A 23318-nucleotide genomic window follows, 5' to 3' on the forward strand; every position below is an offset into this window, starting at 1 on the left:
GGTTAGCAAAGCATCACCCCAGCCTGACCACAGCCTGTGCAACGTTCCCTCCTCCAGGGCAAAGCCTTAACGTGCTGCTCCTGGTGGCTCTTCCTTGCTCCTCTTTAGGACGAATAGCTCTGAAACAGCAGATTTTTAAAAGGAGGTTTTATTGCCAAATCTCAAAGCTCTTTACAAGCAGGAGACAAAGTGCTGCCTTTCCACGGGCTGCAGCAGCTGCTTTTCAGATCGTCATCCACACTTGCTCGCTTGCAAACTCACTTCCTTCCTGTCACAGACCTGTACCCTGGTGGCACAGCCCGAAACACACTCACACCCCAGCACTCCATGCCCAGAGGGCTTTCAGGCACAAAAAAAAAAATAATAAAAAAAACCCCAAATAAACCCCCAGCCTTAGTGCAGCCAGGAATTAGATGCAAGTTTAAATGTAAGTTTAAAGGAAGATTAAAAAAAAAGTGCATGGTGGCTGGCAGGATGTTCGCTGAAGATGCGAGTTGCTGTAGGAGACTGAAAGTTTTAGGATGAAACTGTTAAACCTATTAGAAAATATAGTTAAAACCAAGAGTCTCAGAAGGAGAGTTACTGAGTGCTACAGAGATTCCACTTAAGTTATACCTATTTACAAGACATAATACAAATCTAGTATGTTCTGTTAGTACAGCATATACAGTAATTAGCTGTAGCTTGTAAAATGATTTAACTTGCCCATTTCCTAACAGATATAGGGTATTTACCTGTTAGGATTCCTACTGATGGGTATTCAGTAAAATGTCAGACATTTATTCATTAGAATATTCAGTATAATATAAAAATATACAGTAAATATAAGCACATCCTCTAGGTTTGGCTGTAACAGATAGGGATGTCTGGGTATTTTCATCAGCACTTTGCCAGATGAGTATCCACAGTACACACTGCCACAAGAAAACACTTGTGAGAGCAAAAAGCATTTGTATATAAATTAGGGGACTGAGCTACCCCATAAGCTGTTGGCATTCTCCTGGATTTCAGTCCCAGCCTTTGATTTGCCAACCCTGGAGTTTATGACTGGCTTCAGCTTTGGGATATGAACCTGTACCCAGAGTTTGCCCTGGTTTGTGTATATTCCTGTTAATGTGAACTGGTTTTTTTCCCATCTAATTTATCTCGTTATAGAACAGCATCTTGCAAAAGCCTGCCCGCTCTCTGGAGCTGATGTCCCTCGACTTCCAGTGCACACCAGGTTCTGACAGCTCACATTCATACCACACAGTGTTCGGTAAACAAAAGTGCACATGCAGAAAAATACATTTAGATAGCAGATAGGCACTGAATTATTGTCTGTGTTCTTAGCCCTTGTCCTAAGTGTGTCTGGAAAGGTGAATATGACCCACAGTTCACATTGACTCTACAGCAGCAAATGACACAGATCCAGAGCTTGCTCCAGGCTGTGTGCCTGGGGGTGGGCTTAGGACATAGGAAACTTTTTTGTCTCAAAGCAAAGCTTTTTGGCACCTGAGCCCTGAGTGTTTGACTATGTAGAATTTTCCACTAGATAGAATAACAAGTGAATTCCCATGTGACATCTCTGCCTGTCTTGAGAGGGGGACAGACCACTAAAACCAAGGCCGTTTTAATCAAAAGAGACAGAAGCATGGGTTGTAGTCACTACCTGTCTTACTGGCTCCAGGTCGTGAAAAGTAGGATGTTTGGAAGCCCAAAGCCAATATTTCTGTGCTCAGACCTGAAGAGCCCACTGCCCAGCCTAAGAGGAGGCTCAGATGAAGCTCTACAGCTGCTGTGGGGGTGTTTGCAGCCCACTGCAGCCTTGTGGGACCTGGGAAATTAGAAGAAGAAGAAATGGATGAACTAAGAGGGAAGTGCTGGCAAATGAGAGAAAAGAGTTTAGGTAGCGTGTCACCCCTTAGAACCAGACTGGGAAGGTCAGCCTTGCCTTTGCTTTCAGAGTCTGGCTCAAGCAAAGGAGAAGCCCTTTGGGCTGTCACATTCTCCTAAGAGCAACTCTAGAGAATAGGGGAGGAGACCCAGCTCAGGTACAGGGCTCTACAGCAGTAGTGCAAAGACATGATTTTGTCACTGCTGTAATCAATAAAGACCACAGGAACTGTGGTTGCTTTCAGCAGGTGGACAGGGAAGCTGTGGGAATTGTGCTGAAGCCTTCTGCAATTCCTTCCTCAGATCCTTCTGCAGCAATGCATTTTAATGTACTTCAGCAACTGGGACCAGCCCTGATGTTGTGCGTGCACAATGCCTTTTCCTCCATGTCTGCCAGTTACAGAGGTCTGGGCCAAACCCTGGCTCTCAGGCTGGCCAGGACACTGCAGGTAGAGACATGTTCCATGGGAAGAGGGATCTCATCCAGACCCGCTGCCTGATGTGCCTGCTCCTGTCAGTTACTTCCCAAGACAACACTAAGGGAACGCACATCCCCAAAGCTCCCTAGTGACAGCTCTCCTGGGGATCTCCCAGAGTCAAGTTCTCCAAATGCCTGGCTAATTGTTCCCAACAGTGCTGAGGGGATTCAGAGTTACCAGATGGGTATGGTCCTCAATAATAAACGTGTCGTGCTGCTAGAAGACACCTTCACAGGCCAAGTGTAACCTCAATTTCCCTATTAATTTAAGAGGAAAAATCAATACCTGCCTGGTAATGATGCCTTGAGACTTGTGTTCACACAGGCAGTCCTTAGCACACCTAAAACTCTGCAGGACCAGACTCAGAGTGCCTTCATACAGCTGCTCCAGATCAGGGACACTACTTGGAGCCAGGAATTGGCCAGTTTGGTTTGCCTCTGTGTGAGGTCACTTTTTAACTGTGGATGTGGTTTTGAGAGTGTCTTTGGAGAAGATTAAACCGTTTATCTTTACATTCCTAAATGTCACTGGGCCAGGTGGTCTGGGAAACCTTGCCAGCAAGTGAACAAACACTGTCTACATTTATCCTTAGATGATTTAACTGGGCAAACCAGATAGGTGCCAGTGTAATCTGGTATCTGCTTGTCTGTAAATACAGAGAGACAGGGACTTTTGCTAGAATAGCCTTTCTGCTCCTTTCAAAAAATCTGGCTTGGTCGGATTACCAGTAATTTTTAAGGCCTGATCCATTGAAAGGACTTTGGACAGAGTCCTGGAAGAGCATTCACATTTTTGAAACTGTTCACTGTCCTGTAACCTTCTGCTGTGCTAAGAGGATTAGAACCAGACTGGTATGTACAACATGGAGAAAGAAAGATGCTATAACTGAAAGCTCAATTCTGCCCCACAAACATGGTGTGTGCACAGCGAAAGACCACCTTTAAACACTGGCCTAGCAATGGTACAAATCATAAATGGCAAATGTTTAGCTTTGATTTTGAGAAAGAAGTCTCTGCAGAGTATGTCAAGGAGCACTTCTCCTATAAAGAGTCACTAGATCCTTTTGCTTTTCTTTCTGTTTCTGTGTTGCTTCTTTTTTCAGTTCTCCAAGACCTTTAATTTCTTGCAAAACTTGTGTAGCTTGACGAAGTTGTTCTACTGCCTCATTGAGCAACGTCTCTGCCATCACTGGGGGTCCGTTCCCCTCCTGAGCCTGCTCCAACCCTTCACGTAAAACCTTCTGCAGAAGTTTTTCTGCCTTTTCCCTTTCATTAGCAACTTTCTCCTCCATTTTAGCTAAGCATTGATGGGAATCCTTCAGGAAACCTTGGCCTGCCAGTGCTCTCTGTTTATTTTTGGAATCAGACAGCAAGTCTCCCAGAGAAGAACTGCGAAGCTTGAGACCTGAAGTGCATTCTGTAGAATCTTTCTTCTCAATAGTTGCTTTTACACTTTCGTGGTCTGCTTCTGTAGCTAAGGAAGTCTCTGTCTCTTCTGCTGAAGTTTGCTGTTCCTTCTCAGCAGCAGTTCTCCCATTTCCTTCTTCTGTTTCAGTTGCTGGGGATGTGAACTCTGCTCCCTCGCTGGCAGAGATCCCGTTCACCGGGGGCTTGGAGCTGCCAGACTCCAGCTCTTCCCCCGCTTCCAGGTCACCATGGCTGGAGTTCACTGTGGCAAGCATTTTCTCTGACAGAACCTTAGGAGGAACAGGAGGCTTTGCAACATCTGCAGCAGCAACCTCAGCCAGGTTGTCTTTGCTGTCATCTCCTGATGATTCCAAGTCTTCTGCCTTTTTAGGCTCAATGGTTGGTTGGTCCCAAGCTACTTTTAGCTTGTCTGATACATTCTTAGGAAGTGGAACTGGAGGTTTTGCTATAACCCTGTTGCTGACCTCAATGAGGTTCTCCTTGTTTTCCTCACTTGGTGCTTGGGATCCTTCTGCACTCTTCTCTGGGCTTACAGAGTCCTCATCCTTGACATTTACATTGTCCTTTGATGTGACGCCTTCTTTAAGCTTCTTATCTGGAGGCACTGGAGGAGACAGAGCTTTTTTATGTTCCTGGTCAGGAACACTGTTGTCTGCATCTTGATTTTCTCTTGTGCCAGTGGGTTTTATAGGTGGCATAGGTGGCTTTGGAGTTTCTTTCTGAGGTGGCTCATTGTCACTTTCGCTGACAGTGGAATCAAAGGTCGGCGGTCCGTTGTCTACTACATCCAGATCCAGCCGCAGGATTCCATCAGATGTACACTTGGCAGCCTGAAGTACAAGAGAGAAAGCTTTCAATATCTCTCCCATCATCAGTCCTGTGCTCCACCCTTTAACTTCAAGTTAAAGTGCAAAACCCTCACAACCAGCATGGCAAGTGAGGCATTGCTGCTTCAAGCTGAGAGAGTTGAGAAGAGAAGGCTTCGGGGAGACCTTAGAGCCCCCTCCTGTGCCTAAGGGGAGCTTCCAAGAGAGCTGGAGAGGGACTTTTCACAAGGGCATGTAGTGATAGGACAAGGGGGAATGGCTTTAAACTTATTAGGATTAGATATTAGGAAGAAATTCTTTATTATAAGGGTAGTGAGGCCCTGGCACAGGTTGCCCAGAGAGGCTGTGGCCTCCCCATCCCCGGAAGTGTTCAAGGCCAGGCTGGATGGGGCTCTGAGTAACCTGGTCTAGTGGAAGGTTTCCTGCCATGGCAGGGGTATGAGATGAATTTTAAGGTCCCTTCCCACACAAACCAGCCCTTGATTCTATAAAAAGCACAGAACTTATTTTACTACTTCCTTTGAGAACGTCTCAAAGCCTGTTCCACCATAACTGTATTTCTTAGTTTTCCTGAGGGTGCTAGTGTTAAGATTTGCCATATTTTTATCCCTTGTCCTGTGGTGGCTGTATCCCTCTGCCCCCTTCATTTACAACGTGCCTACCCAAAGGCTCACCTGCTTTCTGCTTTTGAGACTGTCATATTTTTACTTGAACAGATAAACCAAGTTGATCTTTAGATTGCATGGCCAGGGATACTATTGTAATCCTGTTGCCTTCTGCTTGCTTCCTCCAACCTGATGTCATCCCCATCTTACCAGGGCCAAGCCTCAGCTGGTTAAACCTCCTTCAGACCACAGGCTGTGTGCAAATAGCTCTAGTAGGGAGGTTTTCCTAAAAAGGATGGACTTAACAAAGACATTGCAGTGTGTAAGCTCAGTGGCCCAGAGGGAGAAATGCGGTGACAGTTCCTGTGTGAGGGAACCCAAAACCACACAAAGGCATAGCTGCAGCCAGGGCCAGGCTCCTGCAGTGCAGGGAATTTAGTTAAAGTCTCTCTTTGCATTTCCAGCCCATCAGAGAGACAGAGACAAGCTGCATCCTGGCCCTGACCTGTCCTCACCTGGCCTGCTTTGACACTGAAAATAATCTTTCATCCCATTTCCTTCACGGATCTGCAGCCAGCAGTTTTGATACACATCTTTCTGCAGGCTCTATTCCCTCCCTTTCCCCTCATTCCTGCTTCTGAATTTGTAAGCCAGTTTCCCCTGATTTTGGCTGAAGGTGAGAGGTCTTACAGGTATTAACCTTGGAGATATCTTGTGAAAATAGTGATCTGAGCAGAGAGATGTCTTTAGTGCCTAGGGAAGGGCTTCCCACCTTACCCAACCCATATTAGGCAACAGAGAATCCACACTTCACTGTTGCTGTGACTATTGTCATGTTTTCTTCTGCAGTTTTATGGAGGAGTGGATGAGAATCTATGATTCATTCCCATGCATTTCTCTGGAAGAGACATTCTCCCTCCATTTCTATGCAAAGTAAAAAGTCTCAAGGCATCTCATTTTCTGCACAAGGGTCATCTGAGTGCTGTGCAGGCACATAAGTCAGAGTTTTGGAAGTTTGAAGAGAGAAGGTTTGATTTAAAAACCTTTCTTGGTTGAGATTAATGCTCTGCTCAATTATCAATCTGTCTGTGGAAACTTTTTCATAAATCACAGGAATCAAACATTAGTAAGAACCTTTCCCATGGAAATGAACTGCAGGTTTATTTTGTGGTTTTGCTTTTTTTTTTTAAGTGACAGATCCAGAAAATCAGTTAAGAGTAGACAGGCTAGTCCATAAAACTGCCTGGGAGAATAATGAATTGTGTTTCAGACCTCAGGAAGGGCTTGTAAGCTTGAAAGCTCATCTGCTTTCTCCAGTTAGCTTAATAAAAATACAACTTCTCCCCACAGACTGTGCAGTTCTTCTACCTTTAGACCACTGTGGCTACAAAACTGTCATGTCTTAGAAAATAAATACAGGAGCTTCGGTCTCTTCTGATGAAAATGAAACTATAATGGTTCTCAACAGATGGTGAAGCAGCTTATGAGTTATGGAAAGCTAAATATATGGTAACTTGTCACAGAAGATACAGATCTATGGGAACCTGGAGCTTCGTTAGGGAGGTGTTGGCACAGTCTTTCCCAGAGGAAGTTGTTTCCCTCATCAGCTTTCTCTGGGCTGCACCTGGGGTTTTCCCTGGGGTTTTCTACCTAAGTGGAAGGAGCAGCTCTTGGTGATCCCAGCTGGTGGGATGGCTCACTGCAGGAGGCTGCACTTACCTCCTTTAGGTGACTTCTTGTGGGTGGTCTGCGCCCGTGGGACACCTTCACCCTGTCCCGAGTTACATGGTCCAAGGAAAGGCTCTCATCTACTTTCACCTTTACCAGGGAAAGCAAAAAGCAAGAGGGTCATTAATTTCTCAAGATGTGTCTATACTAACTGTCACACATGAAGGGATGTGGGTGAATCACCACTAGTCTCTGCCTCAGAGCTCAGTTACAGCCTGCCTGCAAAGCCCTGCATGTACATGACAGATATTTAAGGTCTCACAGGTTTGCAATGGCTGAGCTCCCCTCCACCTAAGGGGCAGGGAAGGCAGGACACAAGGAGCTTTGTTGTCCTCGCTGCTTGGACTGGGTCCTGCATGTGGCAGAGCACAGCACCAAAACTGCTGCTGCCATCTTAGAGGTGAAAGCTCATTAATAACCATGACCTGACGGTGAACTGTATCAGCAGTGCTTTGTTACAGCCCTTCCCTTCCACAGCTCTAATGACTGCAGGATGCTGAGGAGAAGGTGTGAGCAGTGACCTGGATTAATTGCAACTCCAGCTGAATTAACAAATTTATTTCCTGGAATCAGATGAGAAATCCACTGCCTCGCACATATAGGGAGGGAGGTCCCAGCGCCCTGACAGGTAGCTCTCTGTGACCACCCACCCACCCACACTGCAATGGCTGAGGGCTGGAATCTGCTCCATGCAGAGGGACTTCAGTGGCTGCGGATGGTGAAACATCTGCACGTTCCTGGTACCACAAGTTTGTACAATAGGAAAGCTGGCAAGGGTGAAACAGGAATTTAAAGGGAAAAATGGGTCCCAACCTCTGGCTGATATGGCAGAGTGGTTTTACAGCTCTTTTAGCACAGAACAGCTAATCCAAGCCAGCTGAGGGCTTGACTCATTAGCCTGTGCCTGGCCTGTGTAGAAACACTTTAAATCTGAGGTTTGATCCTTACTGGAATGAATGAGAATTAGAGGCTGTATCCCTCTGTAAGGAGGATAACCCCAAGTCACCAGGCAGGAAGGTGACCTGAGATCCCACCTTGCTGTGCTGCTGAGGGGTGTGCAGAGTTCACTGCCCCCTGTACCCACCTGCTTTTGCCCTCTGCTGAACAAAAGTAAAGCCCAAGCTCTCAGAGTTCACACCTCTCATTGTATGTACAGCACTTAACCCTTTTCTCAAAACTTTTACTCATTGCTTTGGTTTCCTTTGCTGAACAGATGTTGCTGATTGTTTTGCCCCTCCTTACCCTGCTTGTTTTATTCTTGTGTCATTCCCGTGGTTTTGTGCACTTCCTTTCAGTTACTGAAACAACTGCAGAAGAGATGCTGCCCCTTTGGTTTAGCACAGGGCTGATTCACAAGCTAACAGGGAGCAGGGCAAGGTTGAACAGCCTCTAGGATGTGCAGTCTTCATCCTTCCCTCTGTGCAGCAGGATGGGAGGAGAATTAAGGAGTGCAGGTGTGCTGGGGCCAGCTGAGAGACAGGCAGGTTTGGCTGGGGCCATGGAGTAACTTTCCACCAGACTTGTCTCTAGACTGCAGGCAGAATAGCTGGTGGACTGAGTCACTTCAGATTTTTCCAGCCTTGAAGACTGGGCTATGTCCTAACCAAATACCTCCATTTCTAAGCTGCTTGGTGCTGAGGATCATGGCAGCATGGGGAAGATGTGTCTCTCCAGGCTGCATCCCAGCTCTACACAACTCAGCATTGCAGCTGCTTCTCTGCACCAGCTGCTTCCATTGGGAGAGGGGAACTCCCATGAATTCTCTGATCCCAAGCCCACTGAAGCCACCAAACCACCTCCCACCAACTTTAGTGAGCTCTTGTGTCCATGGGCCTCTTGATGTCAGCTCTTAGCAGCACAGTCCATCCCTCTGGCACACCATCTACTCATCCAGCTGCTCCTGCCTCCCTGCATCTAACCCTGTCAGAACAGAGGGAAAGGCAGCAAAGTGTAGGAGGGTACAAATGGCTCTTTCACATGTTCTGCCTTCTTGAGCTGGGAACTGAAGAGGCTAAAAGCTCCCAGCCTGAAGGGAAGGAACTTGCCTGGCTTTGCACACTGTCTTTCTCTTCCCTTGGACCATGGCTAGAACGCAGGGAGGACAGGGAGAACGAGGGTTCAGGCAAGTTCTGCTTTTAGCTAAAGGAGCTGTGGATGAGGACTGACACAGAAACACAGGAGTTTGAAAACTATTTCTCTTACCTCATCAAATATTTTGTTTTTGCCTCTGTTGATCCCCTCATTAAGAGCTTTTATCCATGATTCCTTTTCTTCCAAAGTTGGAGCTTGAAATTTGATATCATGAACCTGCAAGAGCAGAGAGACAATTTTTCCCTGAGCGTTCCTTGTCAGGACCAGAGGTAGCTCTGAATCACTTCAGTTTCTATATAACTTCCAGTTCCAGCCTGTGTTTAAACTGCAGATTCCTTTGTGCTTTGGCATAGCTCCCATGAACAGGATTTTGTTATGCTGAACAGCCTGTTGCTGTAGTTTTATTTTGGTAACTAGTAACTAAAGTAGTAAGAAAGTAAATTTCTTCCTTCTGCAAAACACTTGGAATAGCTCTTAAAGCAGCAGTGAGTGGTACAGCAAATGTTTACACTGTGCACAGTCTCAGACTGAAAGTCCAAGTCATCTTGGGCTGGTTCAGATGGAATAAAATACTTTATCTCCCACTTCCCCCAGGCTGCAAGGAAAAGAAAGAAAGGCTGCATGCAGTGGGCTCTGCCTGCTTCCCTGTTCCTGAGGCTCTGCAGAACAGAGCTGATATGGGAATCCAGGGCACTGACCTTGGCTGCACTAATCCTGGCTCAGCTGAGCAGGGACACAATGAGGCACAAGGGCGATGTAAGTGAAAAAATTCACTGTATCTTTTTCTGTTTGCAAATGAAATCCAGCAGTGAACGCTACAGAAATGAGCGCTCTGGGGGGCTGAAGAGCTGTCCTAGGGAGAAGGGAAGAGCTGGCCATACAAAAGGGAGCTGGCAAGATGCATGGGTCACAAACAAGGAGGGAGGATGGATGATTGCATGGCCTGTCCTCCAGCCAGCCAGCTCTTCCCTTCTTCTAGGGCAGCCCCATGGCTTTGCTCAGTGTTTACAATCTCTTCTTGACCACAGCAGGGACAACAGATAGGATGTTATTTACTTCACTGCTGTTTTCTCTGAGCACCTCACCAGAATTGTGTAGCTTTGCCCCAGAGTACACTTCAGGTGAGGGAAATATCATCTTCACATTATAGGTGGCTCCATGGCAGACCAGCTGGAATCCAAACAGCTCCATGTGGTGCCCTAATCCACACTGCCCAGGCACACAGGAATACTCCTGTGCTAAAGAACATCAGCAACGTTGCAAAATCAAGCCCTTAAAAATGAGACACTCCCAGTGTTTCTGGGGCTGTAGGGATTGTCAGCCTGCTGTGTGTGTTCCTCCCAGCACCATCCCTAATGACAGGATGGCACTTCTTCCTGAGTTATCCCATTGTGTGTTTTATCCTCATGGGTCAATATATCTTACTGATTGCACTCTGCTCCGGCCCTGCCCTGAGAACAGGATTCCTGATTCCCCCATCAGTCTTTTTCCTTTCCTGCTTATCACTAAAATATCTGGGGGCTTCACAAGTTCCTTTTCAGAGCAACTGAAATAATCCACCTCTTACAGGTGTGGAAGTGAGATACAGAGAGGCTCATTCAAAACATACTGGTAGGGTCTTGTTTGGAATAGTTTTTTCATTCAAAATATACTGGTGGGGTCTTGTCTGGAATAGTTTTTTTTCAGGTATTTAACATCCTATAGGTATTCTTAACCTTCCCACTGCCTTCTACAGCAGTTGTAGTCTCAGTCTTTTTGTCAATGAGGCCCCACATTCTGAAATCATGGCAGTGTCTATATAAAACAGGGACTATATTAAATGAGAGGGACAAAGCTAATGGGTGACTGACAGTTGAAGGCTCTTAGCAGCTCCTTGTTCATGGCACAACAAAGCCCCAACTGTTCTGGGTCTCAGCAACTTCTGAAGGGACCATCAGAAATTCTCTAGAACTAAAGCCTGATCTCCTTACAGCCACTCCTGCTGTTAAAAACCAACTGTTCTTCCTTATGTATTTATTCCTCGTGTTAATGCCATGGATTTACATCTGCATAGCCACAAAGTGCCAGACCCTCCCAACACGACAAGCAGGGAGTTAAAGAGCAATTTGAGGAAAGATTATTTATTTGACGAGTTTGCATAGAAGGTAACAGGACCACATCCCTTCCTGAGAGTTCAGAGGAGAGGATAGGGCTTGACCCACAGCCCTCTGGAAAAAGAGCCCTTTGTCTGGGGTGCAGAAGGGCCACTCTAACCAGGGAACTTAAGGGAAGGCAAGGCTCCAAAATGGAGTGACGGCCAGATTTTGTTTTAGTCCGAGCTGGCCTGGTTTTGTGTGTGCTTAAAAACTTTTTTTGTTTGGAAACGATTTTGCCCCAAAGCTTTGTGATTATAAAAGCTTATGAGAAAGCTCTACTTGTGAGCAGCTGAGCTGCTGCACTGCCTGGCAAAGACCTGGCAGCCTGCACCAGGGTTTACAAAATCTCTGTACATGTTGTTCAAGGGAAGGATTCCTGCCTCTCTTCAAGCTTCCTCTTCCAATGCCACTTTCTGTGCCTCATTCCAAATAAAGCCTCCCAGACTGTGACTAAGCGCTGGTGTCAGCAACTCTGTGGCAGGGCAGAGAGAACCTCGGGAGGGGGTGGCTCATCGTTAATGAGAAGCTGAGATGTCCCTCTGGCATGCAACCCTTTGCCATCAAATGCAAATCCAATGGATAGTGAGACAAGGCAGGAAGGAGCCGGGGGAGCTGGTCTCAGTCGTGCCTGTAACTGGGGCTCTCTGCACTACTCTGAGACTCCCAGGTTCCTTACAAATAAGGAATAAATGAATTTATCTTTTCTCATTTGAGTATTTACAAATATCAGCAGATGCACCTGAAGATGGATATTTCCCACAAAATGTTAAGCTGGGTCTGTTCTCCAGCAGGAATTTAAAGCAGAGAGTCAGTGACACCAATATAAGAGGGCAGCAGGCAGGGTAACACATTTACACTCCTTCTTGCTAAGCCAGCTGAGACTGAGTCATGCCATAAACAACAGGCTGGTGTGCCAGGAAAAGCTGTCATGGCCAAACCTAGTGACCATTGTAAGCCCTGAATACAGGCTACGCAATTTACTGTCAGTTGCTCAGAGCACAGCACGGCCAGTCAGCTCCTGCTGAATCACTGCCGAGATGTCATGAAACAAGAGCTCCCACACGGATCACTGTCCGTGACGGCAGCGGGCACAGGCTCCCTGACTGCTCCTTGTCTTCCTCAAGACATCAGTCTCCTCAAGCACTGACAGTCTGATGGCTGTGCTGAGCCTGCTTTCCAGGAAAGAGAAGTGTTCCCGGGGTCAGGCTGTTGTACTTGCACTGAATGATTTAACAGACAAGCTCTGGAGAACTGTGTAGCTGCAGTTTAAGACCTTTACCAGCACTTGCTCTTTGCTGAGCAATTCTGCTGATCTGCAGCAGAGATGGGCGACAGAGACCTGTGCTTGCTCCTCACCTGTTCCAGTGCAAAGCCTGGTGTTGGGGCTGGGCTAAGCTGGACTGTGAACTGCTTGTGAACTGCTGTGGGGATGCTGACTGCTGACTTTTGCTACAGGGTGGTCACCTCCAGCGGAAGCTGACCAGAGCTGGGTCAGTAATGACTTAAACCACCAAGAGTGCAGCAGAGTCTCTCTCCCAAATGTGAGGTCATTTCCTGCCTTCTTCTACATGAATTCATCTGGTTAGATCATGGAGGGAAAAGTGGAAGCCAAGGGACTCCCTACCCATGGCAGGGGAGTCAGAACTAGGTGATCTTTAAGGTCCCTTCCAACCCAAACCATTCCATGATTCTGTGAGATGACTGTCAGAGTATTCTGGTGGTTTTCTGCAGCTGAACCAAGAGCTACCTCATCCCTGGGAATAACACAGCGTGTCTGCCAGACTGGCAGACCCCAGGAGCAGACTCCTCCATGCCTCACTGCATTCTACTGCAGCTTCCAGGCTGAGCCCCTAGTGAAGGCAGTTCCAGGTACCTAACAAAGGGAAAAGTAAGCAATGGAAGTTTGCACCCCTGACTGCAGGTGTCTGGCCGTGCTAGGGAGGAGCTGCAGGGCTTGCTGGTGGACTCCTTCCCTTACTATCACCACCCTCTTCCCGAAGTTAAGACTTCCCTGCAGCTGAAGGCTTTCAGACCCACTGAGTACCAGACTTGTGCCAATCTCTTGTGCCAGTCTCCAGGCACTTTACACCAAGCATCATTTACACTGCTTTTTGCATGGTGAGTACGTTTTAAAGTCCCCAGGCCAAGGCTGGTGCCCTTTCTTAGAAGGCCAGCTCTCTGCATCCAACAGTTTTCATTTAATTGCTATGGGTGGAATGAGGCATTTGATATTTCTAAGCAGAACAGGGCTTTTCAATACTGCCAGCCTCCCTCCCTGAAGAATCGAAGCTCAGGGGGCAATGCTTTCTTTCAGTTCCATACCAGTGCAGGCGTGTGACATGCTCATATTGTCACAGCCTGACACAAATGTCATCCTTGTGAACAGGGCAAGCAGAATCTGGGGTACATCCATCAAAGGCCAGCCTTTAGCAGGGCAGTTTATTTATTCAGGTGAAACTTTAGCAGCCGAGTAGTTTTAACTGACATTCATCTCTGCTCTTCAAGAATATCCCATCCAAGATTTAAACTGGGCTCCCTGTATTCAAGAGGGAGACTCTTATTGTGCACTGAAACAGAAATGGCCTTTCCTAGCTTGTTCCTAAGTCCCAAAAACTCACTGGATTTCTACCTTCCTCAGCATTATATTCAGGAGATGGAGGGGGAAAAAAAAAAACAACCTAGCAAGATGTGGTGGCTCACAGGGTGATTTTAAACTGTGGATGGCAGCAAGCCTCCCAAATGGAAAATGTTTAGCTGATATATATCGCCACAGCTGCAATTTCAAAACAGAAGAAGGACAGTTGTGTACGTTGGCCCCCTAATTGAAGCCTGTACTAACATCTGCCAAAGTATGTTGTGTGTCAACACCCTCACCAGATTCCCAGCCAAAAGGAGGGTGGGAGGGGAGCTACAAACAGGGAACTTTTCATTTATAAAAGCCCTTCCTTTCACCAAAAGAGCCTTATAAAAAGTAGCCTCTATCTAGGTCTCCATTGAATCAGTGGCATGAAAAACAGGGGAACTGTAAACTTGCCAGCATGCCAAAGGGATGAAGTTACCCTTTCGGGCACAATTTGGGCATATTTTTCCCATAGCAAGAAATAAAAGGTTTAGGAACAGTCTCTCACCCTGTGTTGATTCATGGAGCAGTACAGAGACATATGCAGCTATTACACACTTCTCTCTCAGTGACATACTTGCAGATAATACTGACTCCTACCATGCTGCCCATCTCTGAACACACAGGGTTTAATTGGCCTTCCTATGAATAGGTGTGCACTTGGAATTACAGAATCCTGTAATGATTTGGGTTGGAAGGGACCTTAAAGACATCTAGTTCCAGCCCTTCTTCCATAGGCAAGGATACCTTCCACCAGCCCTGTCCAACATGGCCTTGGACACTTCCAGGGATGGGGCAGCCAAAGTTTCTCTGGGCAACCCGTGCCAGGGCCTCCCCACCCTCACAGGGAAGGATTTTTCTGTGATGTGCTCTGGGCTCTGGTTCTGCACCAGAGCTCACCAGCCCAGGGTGTGGATTTCCAACCTTCCATCACTTTGGTGCATTGTGCTTAATATCACTTCTCTCCCTGATACAGACTGTGGCTACTTGCAAAACAAACATTGTTCACCTTCTCTCTCCATCCCCACCCTGGTCCGCGGGAGTGTTTTGGGGCAGGACAGTCCTTGTTTTGTTGTTTTGAATGAAGTTGAGCACAATGATGCCCTGAACTCAGCTGGGGTCTTATTGTATGAATAAACACTAAGTGACTGAAGTGAAAGAATAAGCAACAATGACAACAAGGACTAAACAATCTCCATTTATTTAAACAAAATAGAGATGGGGGAATGCAGCAAGTCAGTATTTTTGCCTGCTCATGTTCTTATGGAAATGAATGTGTTTTGTCCCTCACAACCTCTCAGATTTGCAGGGGGAGATTTGGTAAGATTTCTTAGGGCAATAAAATCACACTGAAATTAGAAATAAGTCATAGTGTGATGCCCCAAAGCAACAGTGAAGCATCCTAGACCATAACAATGCTGAAATGGATAGCATGTAAGTAGGAACTAAGGAGAACTTCCAAGGATATGCAGTGATGATGAACCTGGATAGGAAGCAAGGCAGGGTGTCCTTGCATACAGCCAGTGCTCCTGTGGATGTACAATCTCATTGCAACACCAGCCTTGGTTTTAGGTTCAGGATCTAACTAGATGCTGTGCAGGAAGCTAAAGAGGTGGAGTTTCATGAATTCTGCAAAATAAATCTTTTTTCCTAGGAACTGTTTGGCTGCAAGTAACTTTGCACTGGAATTTCTCAGATCACCAGTTCCAACTTCAGGAACTATCTCACTACATGGATTGGGATTACTGATTTAACTGGAAACTGGGCAAAGCTGCAGCACCTACAGCTGGGACAGGGACACATCCTCACCCAGAGCACATGGGGGAACCACAGGGAACGGTCATTCTCCACTGCACAGGGAGTACTGGAAGAAAGAAAGTGACAAGGCAGGAAAAATACCAAGAGGAAAAAGTTGAGCCATGGCAAGACCCCTTTCCCCATGACAACAACAAAGTCTGCATGACAGTGTTGTTCCTCCTTACACACTCCCAGCTGCCAAGGACCTAAATCTCAGAGCCCTTCTGCTCTGGGCACAGCTGCCTGGGAACTCATTTTGGAGTTAGCAGACTGGAGGGTGATGAGAAAGGCAATCCTACCTTCTTACCCGGGGAGCGGATTAAAATGAAACGGTTTTTCCTTTTTAGTAGTGCACGCAGCTCCTGGCACTTGTCATAACTCTCCAGTTCCACTGTTTCTATGCACTTCTGTTCATCCTGCAGAGAGGGAATGAAACATCATTATGAATAGGAGGCACTGAAATCAATCATATACCAGCAAACTCTGCACGTCTTCCCCTTGCATCTATCTAAAAGCTCTTCTGCCTTAAAAATAACCTGCATGCAGACAGCAAACCCCATAAATCAGGCTGGCACCTCACTAAGAAAACACCCTAGTCTTTAAGCTACAGTCCTAGTGGTCCACAGTGGCTGAGCAAATAACAGGTTATGGACAGTAACACCAGCTTCTGCCATAGCTGTTGGCCTCATCCAGGGATCTGCAGCCAGAAGTGACACTACTTCCTCCCCACAATGAAAGGAGGAGATGTGATCCTGCTTCTTCACAGGGAAGATGACACAAGCGTCACCATGGTCCAAGCAGCCCCCCAGGAAGCCCAAGGCAGAGCAGGGATAAGAGGGGAGCCCGGCTGCCACACTGAGCTGGGGCGGCTGCTCCTCATGTCAAAGAGGTCAGTGGGAGCCACGTGCGATGGACAGAGTCCTCTCACAGCCACGCTCCGAGCTGTCAAAACGCTTAGGGTTGGAAATACGGTCCCACAGAGCCAGCAGAACTGTCTGGGCCAGTGTCTCAGCAGGGAATATTTATCTCTGGAGTATCTCCACTGATGACTGCAGGCCACGATCTTGGCTCATTTTTCCCAGTAACATAACTAAGATTCCACACGTGGTGCGTGGCTCGGTTCAGCTGCGGAGCACCATCCCTAATAGGAATCGCAGCGTAACGCTGGCCAGATAATATTCTTCATGTCTCAGTAGCCCAGCAGAGACCAGAGCTCCCTTTAGCTAAGCACAAATGAGCAGTGAGAATCTCTGAGCAGCTCTTGCCAGTGAAGTGCTACAGTCAGCACAGCCCATGAACCTCTCTGGTACCATCCCAAATTAAAACTGCTGGCCATAACCAGCCCCAGCTCAGGCTCTGCTCCCAAGGCAGTTCCTTGCACCCGTATGACTTTGTATTTAGCAATTCCTGTAGCGGAGAGGGGGTGTGGGATGAGGAAACATGTCGTAGCCAGGAAGCTGCTGCGTGGCTGGAGGCAGGGAATGGAGAGTTCAGAGGGAAGTGGGCTGCGGGGAATTTCCTCCTTTTACCACTTGACATTTAAGTTGCTGTGCAGAGCCCAGGCTGTGTTTCAGTTTTCTTAACCCTCCTACCTGGGGATGGGGGCCCGGCAGAGCCGATGCCGATACACAGAGCAAGGTCTGAGCCACCGAGGGTTGTCTGGATCTAATTTAGGTTTATTATTTTAATGACATTACTGTTTATGTCATTTAACACTGAGTAGGTGAATGTGAACTGGGAAAATGCATACTAGGAGGAGGAGATTAATCCTACCCAAACCTAAAACCCAGCCGATAAAATCCTGCTGACGCTACTGAGCCCTTTGAAGGCTCCTGCTGCAATCCTGTATTGCAATGTCACTGCAAAAGGACAGGGATGGAAATAATAACCCCTCAGCGGCCCACAAATGACAGAGAAGGGTGAGGTCAGGAATACATGCCTCAGGGATGGGTGATCTCATCCTGGCCTTGGGTGGATGACCGCCCACGTTCCAGCCCTGCCGCGGCCGGTGCAGCTCCAGCTCCTTCGCTGGGCTCAGGATGTGGAGGGCTTGGCAGCGCTCCGACCGGAGACCAGCACCACGGCTCCTGCCCACCCTCCCCACTCTCAAGAGCAGCACTGTCCCCAGCAGAGCCCAGTGGCTCCCTGTCACCCTCCTTGTCCACACCATCCTTCCTGCCTTTTGGAACTTTGTTCCCGTGCAAGCCGTCCTCCACTTCCTAAGGACTGTGGAGCACTGAGCTGGGGAGCAAGGAGGACCTGGCAGGGTGGAGAGCTGTGGTTTCACTATGAAATTGCCTCTTGCCTTCCAGCTGCCCCTCTCCTCCCTGGGGAGGCCCTGGGGACTGTGGTCTGACCAGGGAACAAGGGCAGAGAGGACAGGGACATGCAGGACCCTGTCTCCCAGGGACACCGGTTTGAGTGTGCAAGCTATGGCTCCTTCCTCTCAGGGACCTGAACTTCCCAAGTGAGTTATCCTCTTCAGGGAGGGAGGGGAAGAAAGCAGCCAGAGAAATATAAAAACTCCAAGTCTGAGGCAAAGGCAAAGCATCTGAGTTCAGGGAGCACCAGAATAGGGCTTTTGTCTCTGTTTTACCCTTGGCAAGCAGCCATCCCCTCTCCGTGAGCCTACCTGGGTCACAAAGAGATCCTTTATGTCTGTCCTGCACCACCAAGATGAAGAATGAAGAATGAAATACCCAACCCTGTCGCAGGTCTCCAGGTCCCTTCAACCTCCTGGGATGTGCAGGACACTCAGCATCACAGAGGTCACTTCCAGAGTCCTGCCCCAGCCTACAGGTGTCAGACACAGGCTCTGGACAAGCTCAGTCCTGGTACAGGAACCCCTACATTCCTGATTTAATGCAGAAAGACTATTCCATTAGCTATTCATGGAGCAGATCCTGTGACTTAAACATGTCTGTGTCTGTTGGTTTGGCCCTTAAGAAGAAAATTACTGAACACCTGGACACATTAATGCATGTGCTTAACCTAAGAATCACACTTGGCAAAGCTCCTTAATGAAAAGTTGATAAAAAGGGCGGAAAAAGACTCCTTGAAATTTTTATTTATATGAAGGTATAATGCTCAGCAAAGATCTCCTCACTGACACACATTCACGGGCTGGGACCCTCCATTCAGTGTAAAATGTCTAGATCTGAAATAATAATTTATTTCTGTACCTGAGGCTCTCAAAGTGTTTTAATAAATCACTTTTGGGTATACCTTGCTATTGCTTTACCAGAGGCAAAATACAGATGATAACTGCCTGACTGTTGAATGCCAAGTGGATCCTTTGACCTCTAAAAGACTTTGTCTAGTAGGATTTTTCCCTGTCAAATAATACACTTACAAAAAACCCCTAAAACAGCAAGAAAGCAACTCCAACCAGTAGCTACACTGTTTAGGGAAAAAAATCAAACCCAAGACTGATGCTTTCTAATCCATGGAGTGATGATATTGATCTGTTTAGTCTCTCTACATAGCATTGCCTGGTCTTCAGATGCTCTCTGTAGGTTTTTTTTATTCTGGCAAGAATATGTAGAGACAAGAAGACACGAAATCCCATTAGAAAATAACCTGCTTGGTTCTCTGTGGACCTGCACAGTAGTTTCTCAGGATCCCAGTATTTGCATCAGTGCCTCCTTTCCTGAGATTTGGATATGTAATTATTATACAAATATTTTGCTTAAATGAGTCTTCATTTAGGTGAGGGTACAGATGTAGGGTGCTGTAGATGGAGGCACAGAGACAACAAGAAATACATTTCCCTTCATTTCCCACCCGCTGAAAGAAACCTGAAGCCGGGTGGGATGACTTTCACCCCATCTGCTCCAGGGAACACAATAACTATTGGCCATTTGCCTTTAGGAGGTGGCTCTGCTTTAAACCAAACCCAAAGCCTGACTAACAGATACAACATGGGGAACACGCTCCCATGGCAGGTCAGGAGCTCATTCCAGGAGATTGCTATTGATGATGATAAATACAGAATTTGTGTGCTGCTCAGACTGTACTTTCCGGTGACACAGTACAACATTCCTTCCTGTATCTTGTGTTGCCCTCCCCCTCTGCTCTTGTTTTGCACCTAAACCTCAGCTACAAGTGCAGCCAGTCTCATGCAACTGCACCAACAGGGTGGCCTGCACAGGCAACAACTGCTAAAGGCAACATCAGCACCTCTTGGTGAAGGGCTGGACACGGGAGGGGCTGATAAAAGCACAGTGAGTCCAAGGCACTAGCAGTTCCTGGAAATCTGATGGGCTCAGACCAGCTGAAATACTCAGCCTCTAAACCTGCCCGCCCACATGGAAGCTGACCTCCCTCCCATTTAACCCATCTAATTTAGGATACATATGGAAATACGCCTGTATTTCTGTTGCCTGAGGTTTTATCTCCTCTCTTCTTCCAGGGCTCCAAGTCAGGAAGAACTGAACAACCACATTTTAAAATGTTTCAGCCTGAGGATGGCCTGGGATGCTGTGTCCTTCTCCAGGGTCACACAAAGCAGGTATTTGGAGAAGATCCAGGGGGGGAAATGGCACCTTGAGCTCCAAAAATACAAACCACCACAGCACACTGCACTGCAGACTCTGCTTACATGCTGGCCCTTCTCATCTCAAAAACTTAGTTCCCCAATTGTAAGATGGAGACAACCACACTGCCCTGACTCACGATAAAGGAAGATAAATACAGTAATAAACATGAACTGCCTCGATTCTGTGGCAACAAGACCCCTCCTGAGTGCAGAAAATTGCCATTTCCTTTGGTTCCCCTGTAGTAAGTCTGCACAATCACATGCTATCCTATTGTGCTACCAGATAATTTTGCAGCAATTTCCTCTCCCAAGACATCTGACTTCACTGTAAGCCAGTTTAATAGCCTATAGATATTAACATGATCCCTTATTTACAATAATGGGACCTTGCAGCTACTGTAGCTTACAGATGCAATTTATTACAGGATGTTACCACAATCCGCAGGCTACCAGAAAACATTATGCCTGGTTGTTACAAATGCCATTTTCCTTGTTTAGATAATAAAATAACCTTTTAAATGATTGGGATTTTTCCTTCTTCTGATTGTCTGTGAAAATTAATCTTACTTTAAAAGCCTCCTTTTCCCTTGTGGTAATGAGAGCCCCCATGTATCTTGTTTTTAAAGGCATGCCCTTTCCAAAAAACCTACGTCATATTCATAGATTTTGAATCTGCAAGTTCCTGAAGCTTCAGCAGAAGTCAACAGGTGTCCAGAGCACTGGAAAATGGTCTGCAGAGAGTCCACAGTTTGCAGGACCAGGCTGCATCCCTCTCTGTATGAGAACCCCTCCCGCTTTTCCTGCCTTCTGAGCTGTTCATCACCTGACATCGACTTCTCCTGTCATTATTCTCGTACTCTCCATGACATTTCATAGCTAAGAACAAACGCCTCCGGAAAGCTTTGGGATTTGGGAAGAGCAGGAGGGTTCAGCATAAGGGAGGAGGTAATACCCTTTCACCTAATCTGTTTATAACAAAATCTTCTTTATTAGGCAACAGTATGTTTTTAAAAAAAGAGAACCGAACTCACTGCTGGTCCTGTTGTTCCTGAAATCATCACAGCAATGCAGCTGCTGAGACATTTCCCCATTCTTCTTCCCTCGACACGCTGCACAAGATGCACTACGTGATTTTGCTTTTATATCATTCTGGTGCCCACACATGACCCAGACCCCCTTGGGTCAGACACCGCAGAGGCACATGGTCCTTGTGCAGACCATGCTGCCCCATCCTGCTGCACACACAAGCTTTGAGCCACCACATACCAGCAGGGCTCAGACTTATTCACCTCTCACCTCAAACCCCCCTCGGTTGAAGCTTGTGCTCTGCACTGAAATTTCTGATTTTTGGGGCAAACTCTGCTCTTGCAGAAGCTGTATCCAGCCCAGGAACTGAGGGCCTCACTCAGGAAAGAGCCACCTCTGCAGCTCGGCAGGACCAGCCCTGCACTTTTCATTCTTCTTGCCTGAAAACGCAGCACAGATTTCACTTGGCTCTTATTTCTCATTTGTCTGGAAACAGCTCTAATCGCAGCCATGAACTCAAGGCATGCAGTTTATCTGGGGAAGTCCAGGACAAGGCTCCCAGGGGTCCTTTGCTCAGAACTGGCTCAAGTAAAGGGAAAAGATGAGCCAAATCCAGACTGTGTCTCTGCTTAAGGAGGACAGCAAACACAATATCTCCCTGCATCCATCAGTGGCTAAAAGAAACCCTGAAGAGTCTGGTTAGCAACCATCTGAGCTGCTTGAGGGGTGCCAAACAGCTGCAGGGTTGCCTGCCATCCCCTCAAGCAGCAGGTGGGAAGTCAGCCTGCTACAATCCACTTTTATCCTTCAAAAGCCAAAACCACATTGCACATATCCTGCTTCCGCCCAAAGCTTTACTCCGTTCACCTTCTCACAGGATGTCCTGCCCCCCTCTTTTTTTTTTTTTCTTTGGCAATGGCACTGTCAAAATATTTACTGGCTAAAATATTTATGATATATAATATACTCAAAAACACAGCTGCTGTCTCTTTTTTACAGCATTTACCCTTCCTGGAGTAAACTGAAGAAGCCCTTTTGAAAGGAATGGGCTGCAGGGAAGAGTGAAAAACACAGGGACATACATGTGTCCCCAAGGGCCTGATCCTGCCCCTCACTGAAGGCTGTTAGCTGTGACCATACCTCGTCCTCGTAGACCACGAGCTGTGTTTTCCGTAGCTGGATGTAACGATCCTTCCACAATCCCAGGAGACCCCCACTGCTTTTCTTAATCCAGCCATATTTCTCTGCAGTTGGAGCAGACTTGGGTTTCTCTGACACCTCCTCCTTTGTATCCTGCAAGGAGAGAAGGGAGAGGGAATTATATTCAAAGCACTTTCCATGATGAGAAAGCCTTCCCAGAGAAGATCTCAGCACCCACCAAACGTGGTCCCTCCCTACCACATCACAAGGGAAAAGACTGGCATCTTCCAGAGGAAAACTCAGCCAGCTCACACAGGACTGGAGAGTGGGCACAGACCCCGTCCACCCCTGGGGACACTGTTGGGATGGCAGCAAGTCCACCTTGGACTGCCTCCTCTGTGCAGGTACTCCCTGCTCACTTGTGCACCAAGTGCACCTTGAAAATGAGCACCCTCCTCTCCTCTTTGCTTCTACACCTCTCTGATGAATCCCAGCAGCATGGATCCTGCTGGCATCAGTAGCAACACTCATATTTTAGCTCAAGGCCACTTCTGCAAGTTTCTCCTCTGGGTCTACATTTGGTCATCATGCCCAAAACAACTCCCATGGGCAAATCCACAGCATGAGGGCCAGGACTTCATCCCATCTGCACTAAAATGTTCCTGGCAGGCTCCTGCGTGGGAAGGACTGGCAGAGAAGACAGCACCAAGAGTGGGGGTGGTTTTTTTGTCCTCCCTTTAGCTCCTTGCTGTTTGTCACAGCCTGCTCTCGCCTGCCTGCAGCAAGCACGGAGAGCTCCACTGTCCTGCACTGGGATGCTGCTGGTTTTCCAGATCTGGTAAAAACCAGGAGACGCAGAACTTCCCTGCATTGAAGAAACCATCAGAAAAATCCAGTATCAACATTCTCGTCAGAGACAGGAAACCTAAGACAGGGAGCAGGTGCAGTTGGGCTTATTAGCTGATGCCTTCACCAGCAGACTAGTTAAAGATGAGAGCTTTCCTCCTCTCCAGTGTGCTGGAAGAGCCTTT

At 47.2% G+C, this 23318-nt stretch overlaps 1 protein-coding gene and 1 long non-coding RNA gene across 2 annotated transcripts in view; one reads left to right on the forward strand and one right to left on the reverse strand.

The window, feature by feature from the left end:
• Window positions 1–21155, forward strand: part of LOC115307307 — a 32377-nt gene extending 11222 nt beyond the window's left edge. Inside the window, exons 2-3 of the long non-coding RNA XR_003915650.1 lie at window positions 19996–20094; window positions 20748–21155. This is a non-coding gene — a long non-coding RNA (uncharacterized LOC115307307). The remainder of the gene's footprint in view (window positions 1–19995; window positions 20095–20747) is intronic.
• Window positions 131–22802, reverse strand: PLEKHO2 (pleckstrin homology domain containing O2). The gene is given in 6 exon segments (XM_029958795.1): window positions 131–4611; window positions 6933–7031; window positions 9144–9248; window positions 15884–16000; window positions 22288–22440; window positions 22707–22802. Coding segments are annotated over 6 exon segments (1803 nt in total). The 3' UTR covers window positions 131–3378.
• Window positions 22803–23318: the final 516 nt, after the last annotated feature.

The sequence above is a fragment of the Manacus vitellinus genome, unplaced genomic scaffold, assembly GCF_001715985.3.
Source record: "Manacus vitellinus isolate BGI_N305 unplaced genomic scaffold, ASM171598v3 scaffold_16_pilon, whole genome shotgun sequence".
NCBI classification, from domain to species: Eukaryota; Metazoa; Chordata; class Aves; order Passeriformes; family Pipridae; genus Manacus; species Manacus vitellinus.